At 39.9% G+C, this 8,541-nt stretch overlaps 1 protein-coding gene across 1 annotated transcript; it reads left to right on the forward strand.

Annotated features, from left to right (window-relative positions):
- The first annotated feature begins 4,099 nt into the window (after positions 1-4,099).
- LOC118409758 (basement membrane proteoglycan-like) lies at positions 4,100-7,502 on the forward strand. The gene is made up of 5 exons (XM_035811043.1): positions 4,100-4,213; positions 4,845-4,900; positions 5,233-5,342; positions 6,056-6,145; positions 6,825-7,502. The coding sequence occupies exons 1-5, from the start codon at positions 4,147-4,149 to the stop codon at positions 6,922-6,924; spliced, it is 423 nt and encodes a 140-aa protein (XP_035666936.1). The 5' UTR covers positions 4,100-4,146; the 3' UTR covers positions 6,925-7,502.
- Positions 7,503-8,541: the final 1,039 nt, after the last annotated feature.

Raw genomic sequence — 8,541 nt, forward strand, 5'->3', positions numbered from 1 at the left:
GTAAGTGATTTAATTACTATGGTCAGCCCTTCACCCTGGGATGCTTTACGCACACCCTGGTACCTGTCATAGCAAAGGACAAGTTATTTTGATATCTAAATAAAGGTTCCAACATTAAAAATGTGGAATTTATAGATATATCTGAGAGGGTCATTGGTATAAAATTTATACACCATGGTGAGAAATTTGTTTGTTTCAATGTATATGCTCCTAACAATGTAGTGAGTAAGAAACTGTTCTACAAACAGGTTCTAACTCAACTGCAAGAACATTGTTGTGACGGTGAATATTTTATGTTAGCTGGTGATTTCAATACAGTACTCAATCGTGATCTCGACAATGTAGCAGGGAAAGAGCATGATAAAGCAGAGGTTAAATGTTTTAATAATTTGACAGACAACCTTGAACTACTTGACATCTGGAGAGTCTTCCATAGTGAAGACAAGGATTACACATGGTCTAAGAGAAACCCTTTTACAGCCAGGAGACTAGATTATCTCCTGATTAATGACTTTTTGTTTGATAAAACTACTGCATGTGAAATCATCTCTTTCCCCTGCAGTGATCATAGAGCTGTTGTATTGGATATGTCTGTAACACAGTTTGACAAAGGACCTTCATATTGGAAATTCAATAATTCATTTCTAAAAGATAAGGTGTTTGTTGATCGTGTTAATGAAATCATAGGAAACATCCAAGAAGGCCTTAGTGACTCTGTGATCGAAGATAAACAGTTAATATGGGACATCTGTAAGAGTAAGATAAAAACTTTCTCAATTAGTTACGGGAAACAAAAGGCTCTTGAAAAACGATCCAAACACAACATAATTGATGAAAAATTAGAACGGCTGGAAAAACAATTAGCTTCCGATCCAAAGAATTTAACTTTACAGCAACAGGTGCACGACACAAAGGCTGAGTTTGAAGCATTAGCCCTTCACGAGGCGCATGGTGCACAAATCCGCTCAAAAGTTAAATGGATTGAGGAAGGAGAAAAAAACACAGCCTACTTTCTTCGACTTGAGAAGTCACGTGCCATACACAATGTTATTACAAGCCTCAGAACACCTGACGGTCACATAATAACAGATCAAAATAAATTATTGGAACAACAAGTCGATTACTATAGAAAACTGTACAGTAAAAACGACGATTTCGACATAGAAAGCTTTGATGACTTTATTACAGACGTAAATTTTCCGACGTTGTCTGACATGCAAAGTAAATCTTGTGAAGGGTTGTTTACTATGACGGAATGTACATCTGCTCTACGTAACATGACAAATTGCAGTCCCGGCCTAGATGGCCTTACTACTGACTTTTATAAAGTCTTTTGGAGCAGAATAGGATCTATGGTTTTGAACTCACTAAATGAGGGCTACACGAAGAACCAGCTTTCTTCCACTCAACGTAAAGGGGTTATATCCTTACTCTTTAAAGGGGGTGAACACCAAGATTTAAGTAGAGACCAGCTGTCTAACTGGCGACCTATCTCAATCACAAATACGGACTACAAAATAGGTGCAAAGATATTAGCAAGTAGATTACAGAACATTATCTCTCACATTGTTGGACCAGACCAAGTTGGATATATCAAGGGACGTAGTATTTTGAATAACATACGAGCCATAGATGACATAATTTGCTTTACTAGAGATTCTAATGTTCCAGGTGCCATTCTCTTCTTAGATTACAGCAAAGCCTTTGATACTATTTCCAAAGACCTCATTATAAAAGTTCTTGAAAAGTTCAATTTCGGTTCAGATTTTGTTCAGTGGGTAAAGGTATACACTAATAATGCCCGTAGTTGTATCAATCATTGTGGTCATATCTCTGAATGGTTTGATCTGGGAAGAGGTGTACGTCAAGGATGTCCCTTGTCTTCTCTTCTGTTTATTCTAGCCACAGAGCTCTTTGCTCTTAAAGTCCGCCAGTCTTCCGAAATCAAAGGTATTACATTATCTGGGCTTGGCGACTCCGATGTTGAATCTCGAATTTTTCAATATGCAGATGATACTGAACTGATACTTGGTGACAAAATTTCTATTGATAGAAGTTTAGATATTATTAGACATTTTTCCGTTTTTTCTGGTCTAGTTTTGAATAAAGAAAAAACAGTAGCCATGTGGCTAGGCCCTTGGAGACACTGCTCTGAACAAGCTAGTGGGCTAAAATGGTGCACCACAGCAAAATGCTTAGGGATTGTTTTCTCATCTGCATGTTGTGCCTCTGAAGTAGAAGTAAATTGGAGCAAAAAATACTGTAAGATGAAAAACATTTTATCATCTTGGGCTTCACGCAACCTTAGTCTTATAGGAAAAATAACAGTGCTCAAAAACCTTGTAGCTTCACAACTGTCTTACAGTTTTGGTGCACTTATACCACCGGATAGCTTCTTAAAGGATGTTAATTTGATGTTTTACAGATTTATCTGGAAAAGAGATAGAGTAAAGCGTAATGTGATGGTTCAAGACTATTCAAAGGGAGGATTGAAAATGATAGATATAAGAATAATGCACAAATGTTGTTTATTACGATCGATAAAAAAATTGTTATCCGGTAGTGAAACTCCTACTCCTACATGGAAGAAGATACAACTGTATTATTTTAAGAAGTTAGGACCTGATCTTTGTATATTGAGACATAACTGCTCGGCAGTCCATGTGTCATATAAAGATTCACTGTTGCCCTTACCTCTCTATTACCGTAAACTCATACTTACTTGGTATGAAATGAAACCTGTACAGAATGTCAATGATATTGAGGTACATCAAGTAAATTGGCAATTGTTATGGAACAATGCTTGTATAAGTTACAAGGGCAACATGCTTTATTTTAAGAAATGGATTAGACGACATATTCTTTATGTAAATGATATTGTGGATGATCAGGGTAACTTTATATCTTTTGATGATGTAAAAGCTATTGTTGGTAATGATGCACATGTATTACTACAGTATCATGCTTTAATCAATTCAATTCCCAAACAATGGAAAGGTGTTTCTCGATTAGACAACGAAGATTCTCCTAGTATCAAACTTTGTGGTAAAGACATCCGCTTACTAGACTCTATCTTCTTTAAGAATTTCTGTATCATGCAATACCAAGCAGTCCCAGTCTCACAGAATTTCTGGGAGAAACGATTTCCTATGTACGATTTTCGTTCCATTTCTTGGCATGTACTATGGAAATCTCCCTTCTTGACCACTAAAGAACCCAAACTTATTAGTTTGCAATGGAAGATCTTGCATAATATTTATCCGACCAAAATACTGTTGCATAAGATGAGAATTGTAGAAAATAATAAGTGTATTTTTTGCGATATTATAGAATATATAGAGCATTTTTTCTTTGACTGTAAAATTGTTAAACCATTATGGGATTATGTGGAAAGTTTGTTTAGTTATTCCATATCTCTCACTGTACATGACATTATTTTTGGATACAACCCTCATATGTTAAACAAGTTTCGGTACATCAATGAACTGCTGCTAGTTGCGAAACTATCCATTGTAAAATATAAGTCTACAGTGTCATCCCCGAATTCACTATGTCAAGATGCAGAAATCATTGTGAAAATTTTCAAATCAGAATGTATTCTTAGAAATATGATATAAGCTACACATTGTACAGCTTTCTGTGACATGTAATAAAAAAAAAAAAAAAAAAAAAGTCCGTATGAGGCGCGCATGGGAGTATTTGCCTCCACCAGGCTCCACAGGTCGTTGTAAACAAAATAGAAATTGGACAAACGTAAACAGGTAACATGTCAGACGAGTTAGCTGGATCGCTAACCATACTTCTCAGTCAGCTAACTCATCTGGCATGTTATGTATTTTTATTTGTCTAATCTGTACTATTTTTCCCGCGACCTGTGGAGCCTGGTATAGACAAGAGCTTCATACGCAGCTCAAACGGACTCGAATATATGCACATGTGTGACCCCACCTTAAAATATTGAAATTTGCTTGGTGCTACTCTCTGGTGGTGTGCGTACATTGGTATGCACAGATAAAAGACCGAATGGGTGTGTACAGTGGTGAATAGAAAAGACGACCAAGTTAACTTTCTTGCTTCTCTCTCTTTAAATTGAAATTTGGAATCTGTCTTTTTTTTCAGAATTGCAAAGACAACACGGAAGGGAACATGTGTGAAAGGTGTAAGACTGGCTTCACCGGTGACGCCTCCAAAGGAACACCAAACGACTGCAAACGTGAGCGTCATCATTTAGTTCTAGTCACAAGTGTTTATTTACAGTTGAAACATTTACTTTTTTTTGCGTATGATCGTCATTTCGTAGAAGTGAAAGCTTTTATAATATATGATTGATACATACATCTGCCAACAAATCATCAATTTTTCGTTGAGATATTAGAAGAACATCTCAAACAAGGCCACGTGAAGTCAATGATTATTAGTATTAGATTGTTTCGAATTGTATCAATTCCGTACAATGCTAACTGAATATGGAAACGAGGACATAGATCATACAGATTTTGCGTAAGTGGCTATTCGATGAATATCAATATGTGCGGTGTGTGTTGGTGCAAATCCTTCTGCTCTGTCGGGAGTTGGTAATTCACTTCAAATCACCCGGATGGAGGCCTGACGAACCTCTGTCTCGTATCAGCCACATAGTTAATTACATCATTCACCCGGACGGGAGACCTGACGCATCCCCGTCTTGTAATTAGCCAGCGAAAGGGTATGTCACCCCGTAAGGGGCGGTATAACCCCGTCGTGTGTAAACATGTGCGAACATGTGTGATCACGTCGACCGATGATGATGATGATGAGTATGTGTTTCAGTAAAATATTTAACGTATAGTGTCGCCCCTTAACAGCCACTCAGTGCCGCTGCAACAAACACTCTGACACCTGTCCGGACGGCGTGTGCAAGGTCAGTCCGAACTGTTTACGTCTATTTTCCAGCCAAATACACCTTCTGTTAACTGATACATGTATCATTATCATTAAAGTCCTCTTTGGACGGCAATCGTGCTGCGCTCTGCAACATAGTGTGACTGGAAAGACAATAAAACACACCAATTGTAAAAAGATGCGTTTTCTTTTTATACAATTTGTTGAGCGATCTGCAAAAATTAGGTCCCTATAACTTCCTTGGATACAGAACGATTTTGACATCGTTTCCGGACGAGACTTTGCATTTTGTGGACATCAGCTATATTTTATTTCATGCGAGTGTGTGTGCGTGTGTGTGTGTGTGTACAGGATTGCCAGCACCACACGACCGGAGCGTACTGTGAGATCTGTCAGCCTGGCTACTACGGCATGGCGACGGGACAGACTCCTGACGACTGCAAGAAGTGCCCCTGCCCTCCGTAAGTACCACTGCTCTGTGCTTTGAAGGTGTGAGTATACGTAGGAAGCAACACTTTCAACATCACAGTGTGATGTCTCGGAGCAGACGGAGTACGCCCTTCTAATATAGCATGGTAGCGCGCGTAGTCCAGTGGTTAGCGGCCCTGCCTCTGGAACTAGAAGCCGTGAGTTCGATTCCGGCTGTGTCGCTCACCCGACATGCACGCTACCGGAAAGGGTCGCAGTCCTTAGGACAGGACGTTAAGCCGTGGTCCACTGTTCATTGTGCTTGTCGAGAAGAGCTAGGGGAATTTCCCCGGCACAATGAACCTGTAAATACTGTACATAGCGTCTGTCCTCTCTGTCACGACCAGTGGAAGACTAGCTCTTCAGTAAGCTAAAACTGGATCGACATCTCTTTCCTTTCCTTTCCTTTTATCAAAAGAATTCGCCCCTATACATACATCTATATCTACCGACGCCCCTATACTCTTCCAAGGCGTTTCGAAACAAAATCTCAAGATTACGTTAGGATACCAACCAACCAATAGCAACAAACAAATGAGAAAGCAATCATTATATTTATTTTATTTATATTAGCATGAACTGCATCAGTGCTGGAAGTTTACACCAAGCAGAGCTGGCACTGGCTTGGTACTGGCAATAAATAAGATTTGATTCTGTGGTAAAAAAAGGAGCAGATTTAAGTCATAATTTTCCATTATTTCCCCAGTCGGACGGTGATGTGTGTAGAAGTGCCCGGGGAAGCCCAGCCGAAGTGCTTGGGCTGTGAGGACGGCTACACAGGAGACAAGTGTGAGGAGTAAGTACTGTTTGTAACAACTTCTCATTTATTGTATAATGACAACATTCGACTATTTTCCGGCTTGTACATAAATCCCTAGATGGCAAAGAATGAAAGTTCAAGTTTCTATTGAAGAAAGGCTTATCTAGAAGAAAACGGAGTACAGAAAATTGACTCTACGCAATGCGGGTACCTCACTAGAATGCGGCAAGTTGGCTGCGTCGCTGCGTCCTAAATTGGATTTAAGCTATTCTTGACTTTATGATGGGAATATCATGCCAGACACACATAAAGACAACGAAATGAATAAAGCATAAAAAGGTTAATTTGTGCTTCGTCGATGAAATTCGTTGAGCAATCTGTAAAATCGCTCGAGATACAAGCTGGACAACAACAACATGTCTACTCTGGAACGAGTTAAACTGTAATTTTCAACACCAAAAATTGACTTACCCAGATTTCAGACTGAACAGCTCCAGTTTTTGTCAAGGAATGAACAATCCACTGCACCGTCTCTGTTCAGGGATGGTTGTAAAGCTCTGATGTAGATGGCTTCTTTTACCCCTATAGCAAAGAAGTCCAAGATTTTCACTTTGTCCAGTGAGTACGCGTGTCCAGGTGAATCTATGTGCATGTGTTGGGAAACCTCCGGGGTTGTTGAACTCCGGCGTTAAACATATCTGTTATGTGTTTGCAGATGCGACGCAGTGAACGGGTTTGAGGCTCTGAATGGGGGTCCCACGGCGCCAACCGGCTGTTGCGTCAGGAAGGGCGTGTCCAGCTGCCCCTCCGGCTAGCCTCAAGCTTCACTGTGCGATCAGCTTTGTGGTTATGCGACTGAAGTGTGTTGATTTTACACAGGACAATTTTTTAAGACATTGTGATTTAAGATATCATTAGGATTAAAATGCATTATACATGATGATTAAAATGTGATAACAGCAGTAATAACGTTTTTGCGGGCATCGCAAACGAATGAACGATAGTGGGACCTTTCTGTGTCTGTTTGATCACCTCCCGCTCAGCAACATCGAGATAAAGAAGCTAGGAATATCGGTACATATGATAGACCTGTAGTCTTCAAACCCTGTGCAAGTCAAGCCTGTACAAGCGGCTAGCTCTACATAAGGACCACCTGACCAACGTGACCACGTTTTGGTGGTCTTTTCCGTTGACTCAAACACTACGAACCCTACGCTGTTTTTAAAATACTACGCTGGTTAAGTACTAAATCATTGAACATAATCAAATGGTGTGTAGAATTTATTTGAAGATTGTTTATTTATCCTGTCTCAATACATTGTCTAATCAACACGTTATTCTAACATCATTTGCATTGTATTACCGATTAAAAGTCAATGTCTTCATTGCGAAATTCTCGTTTTGATCTGTACAAGTGTTCAATACATATAACTGATAGTTGGTACTTGGTTCCCGTGGTTCTTGCTGAATACTAGGCACGTCATGAAATGCAAAAACAACCGCCATGTTGGAACCCTAATTGTGACGACATCCAAAATGGCGCCGCCTTGTGATGTTGTAGAAGGTTTACAATGAGGTCAGCCTCTAAAATTACTTTCTATGATTGATCTTATTGAAAATTCAGTCCAATATTTTGGCGGGGAAAAATCGGATGAAAAATCCCCTGTGTAAGGGGAAAAACTGTATGTCCTTTTCAGTAAATTGCATAAACGGTCTTCCAAGGTCACCCAAGGTTATGACCACGTTGACTTTGTTCGAGAGAGACTTCGACACTGGAAAGAGGCGTTCTGGGAAAGGTTAACTTATATAGGAGTGGACTGTATACGGTTGTTGCACATAATAGGAACACAGAGTAGCTCCCCCAAATACATTTAAAAAAATATGGGAGTAACGTTTGCAATCGTAGGTAAACATCGATGGAATATATAACGTGTCCTATGAAATGGGTGAAAAACACGATTCAGTTACCTAAAGCAAAGAACACTTCTTAGTGAGTGTTCTCTACTTACGGTAACCGCATCAGTTTAGTAACCGCATACCAACGGATATAGTATTCATAACGTTATATCTATCTAGATCTATAGGCATTTTGTTAGTAAGTTATAAACACAACAAAGGTGCAAAAGATACGTTTGATATCAAATCATCATGCACACAAGCCACTTTGCCCTCAATTTGGCCTTGGGACAATTAGGACAAATATTTGAAGAACAAGCCGGGCGAGACCACTTCATATGTGACTTTTGCCCATTGTTAGTCAGTCAGTCCTTCAGCACATCACAGTAGAACAGTGTTGAACCATGACGCCGCTGTGGGTAGTTCTATCGCTGGCCTGCCTGGCCGTACAGGCGGCGGCCCAGCCGTGCGACCCCGCCACGGAGTTCGAGTGTGCGAACGGTGGGTGCATCGGCAAGGAGCGCAGGTGTAACCAA

This window comes from Branchiostoma floridae, chromosome 2, assembly GCF_000003815.2.
Source record: "Branchiostoma floridae strain S238N-H82 chromosome 2, Bfl_VNyyK, whole genome shotgun sequence".
In the NCBI taxonomy this organism is placed as follows: Eukaryota; Metazoa; Chordata; class Leptocardii; order Amphioxiformes; family Branchiostomatidae; genus Branchiostoma; species Branchiostoma floridae.

What these genes read in the sequence shown, in the direction of transcription:
- LOC118409758 (XM_035811043.1), top strand. Translation starts at nt 4,147, where the DNA reads ATGTGTGAAAGGTGTAAGACTGGCTTCACCGGTGACGCCTCCAAAGGA. An exon ending in GTCCGGACGGCGTGTGCAAG is followed by an intron (nt 4,901 to 5,232) that starts GTCAGTCCGAAC and finishes GTGTGTGTACAG; the next exon opens with GATTGCCAGCACCACACGAC. An exon ending in ACAGGAGACAAGTGTGAGGA is followed by an intron (nt 6,146 to 6,824) that starts GTAAGTACTGTT and finishes ATGTGTTTGCAG; the next exon opens with ATGCGACGCAGTGAACGGGT.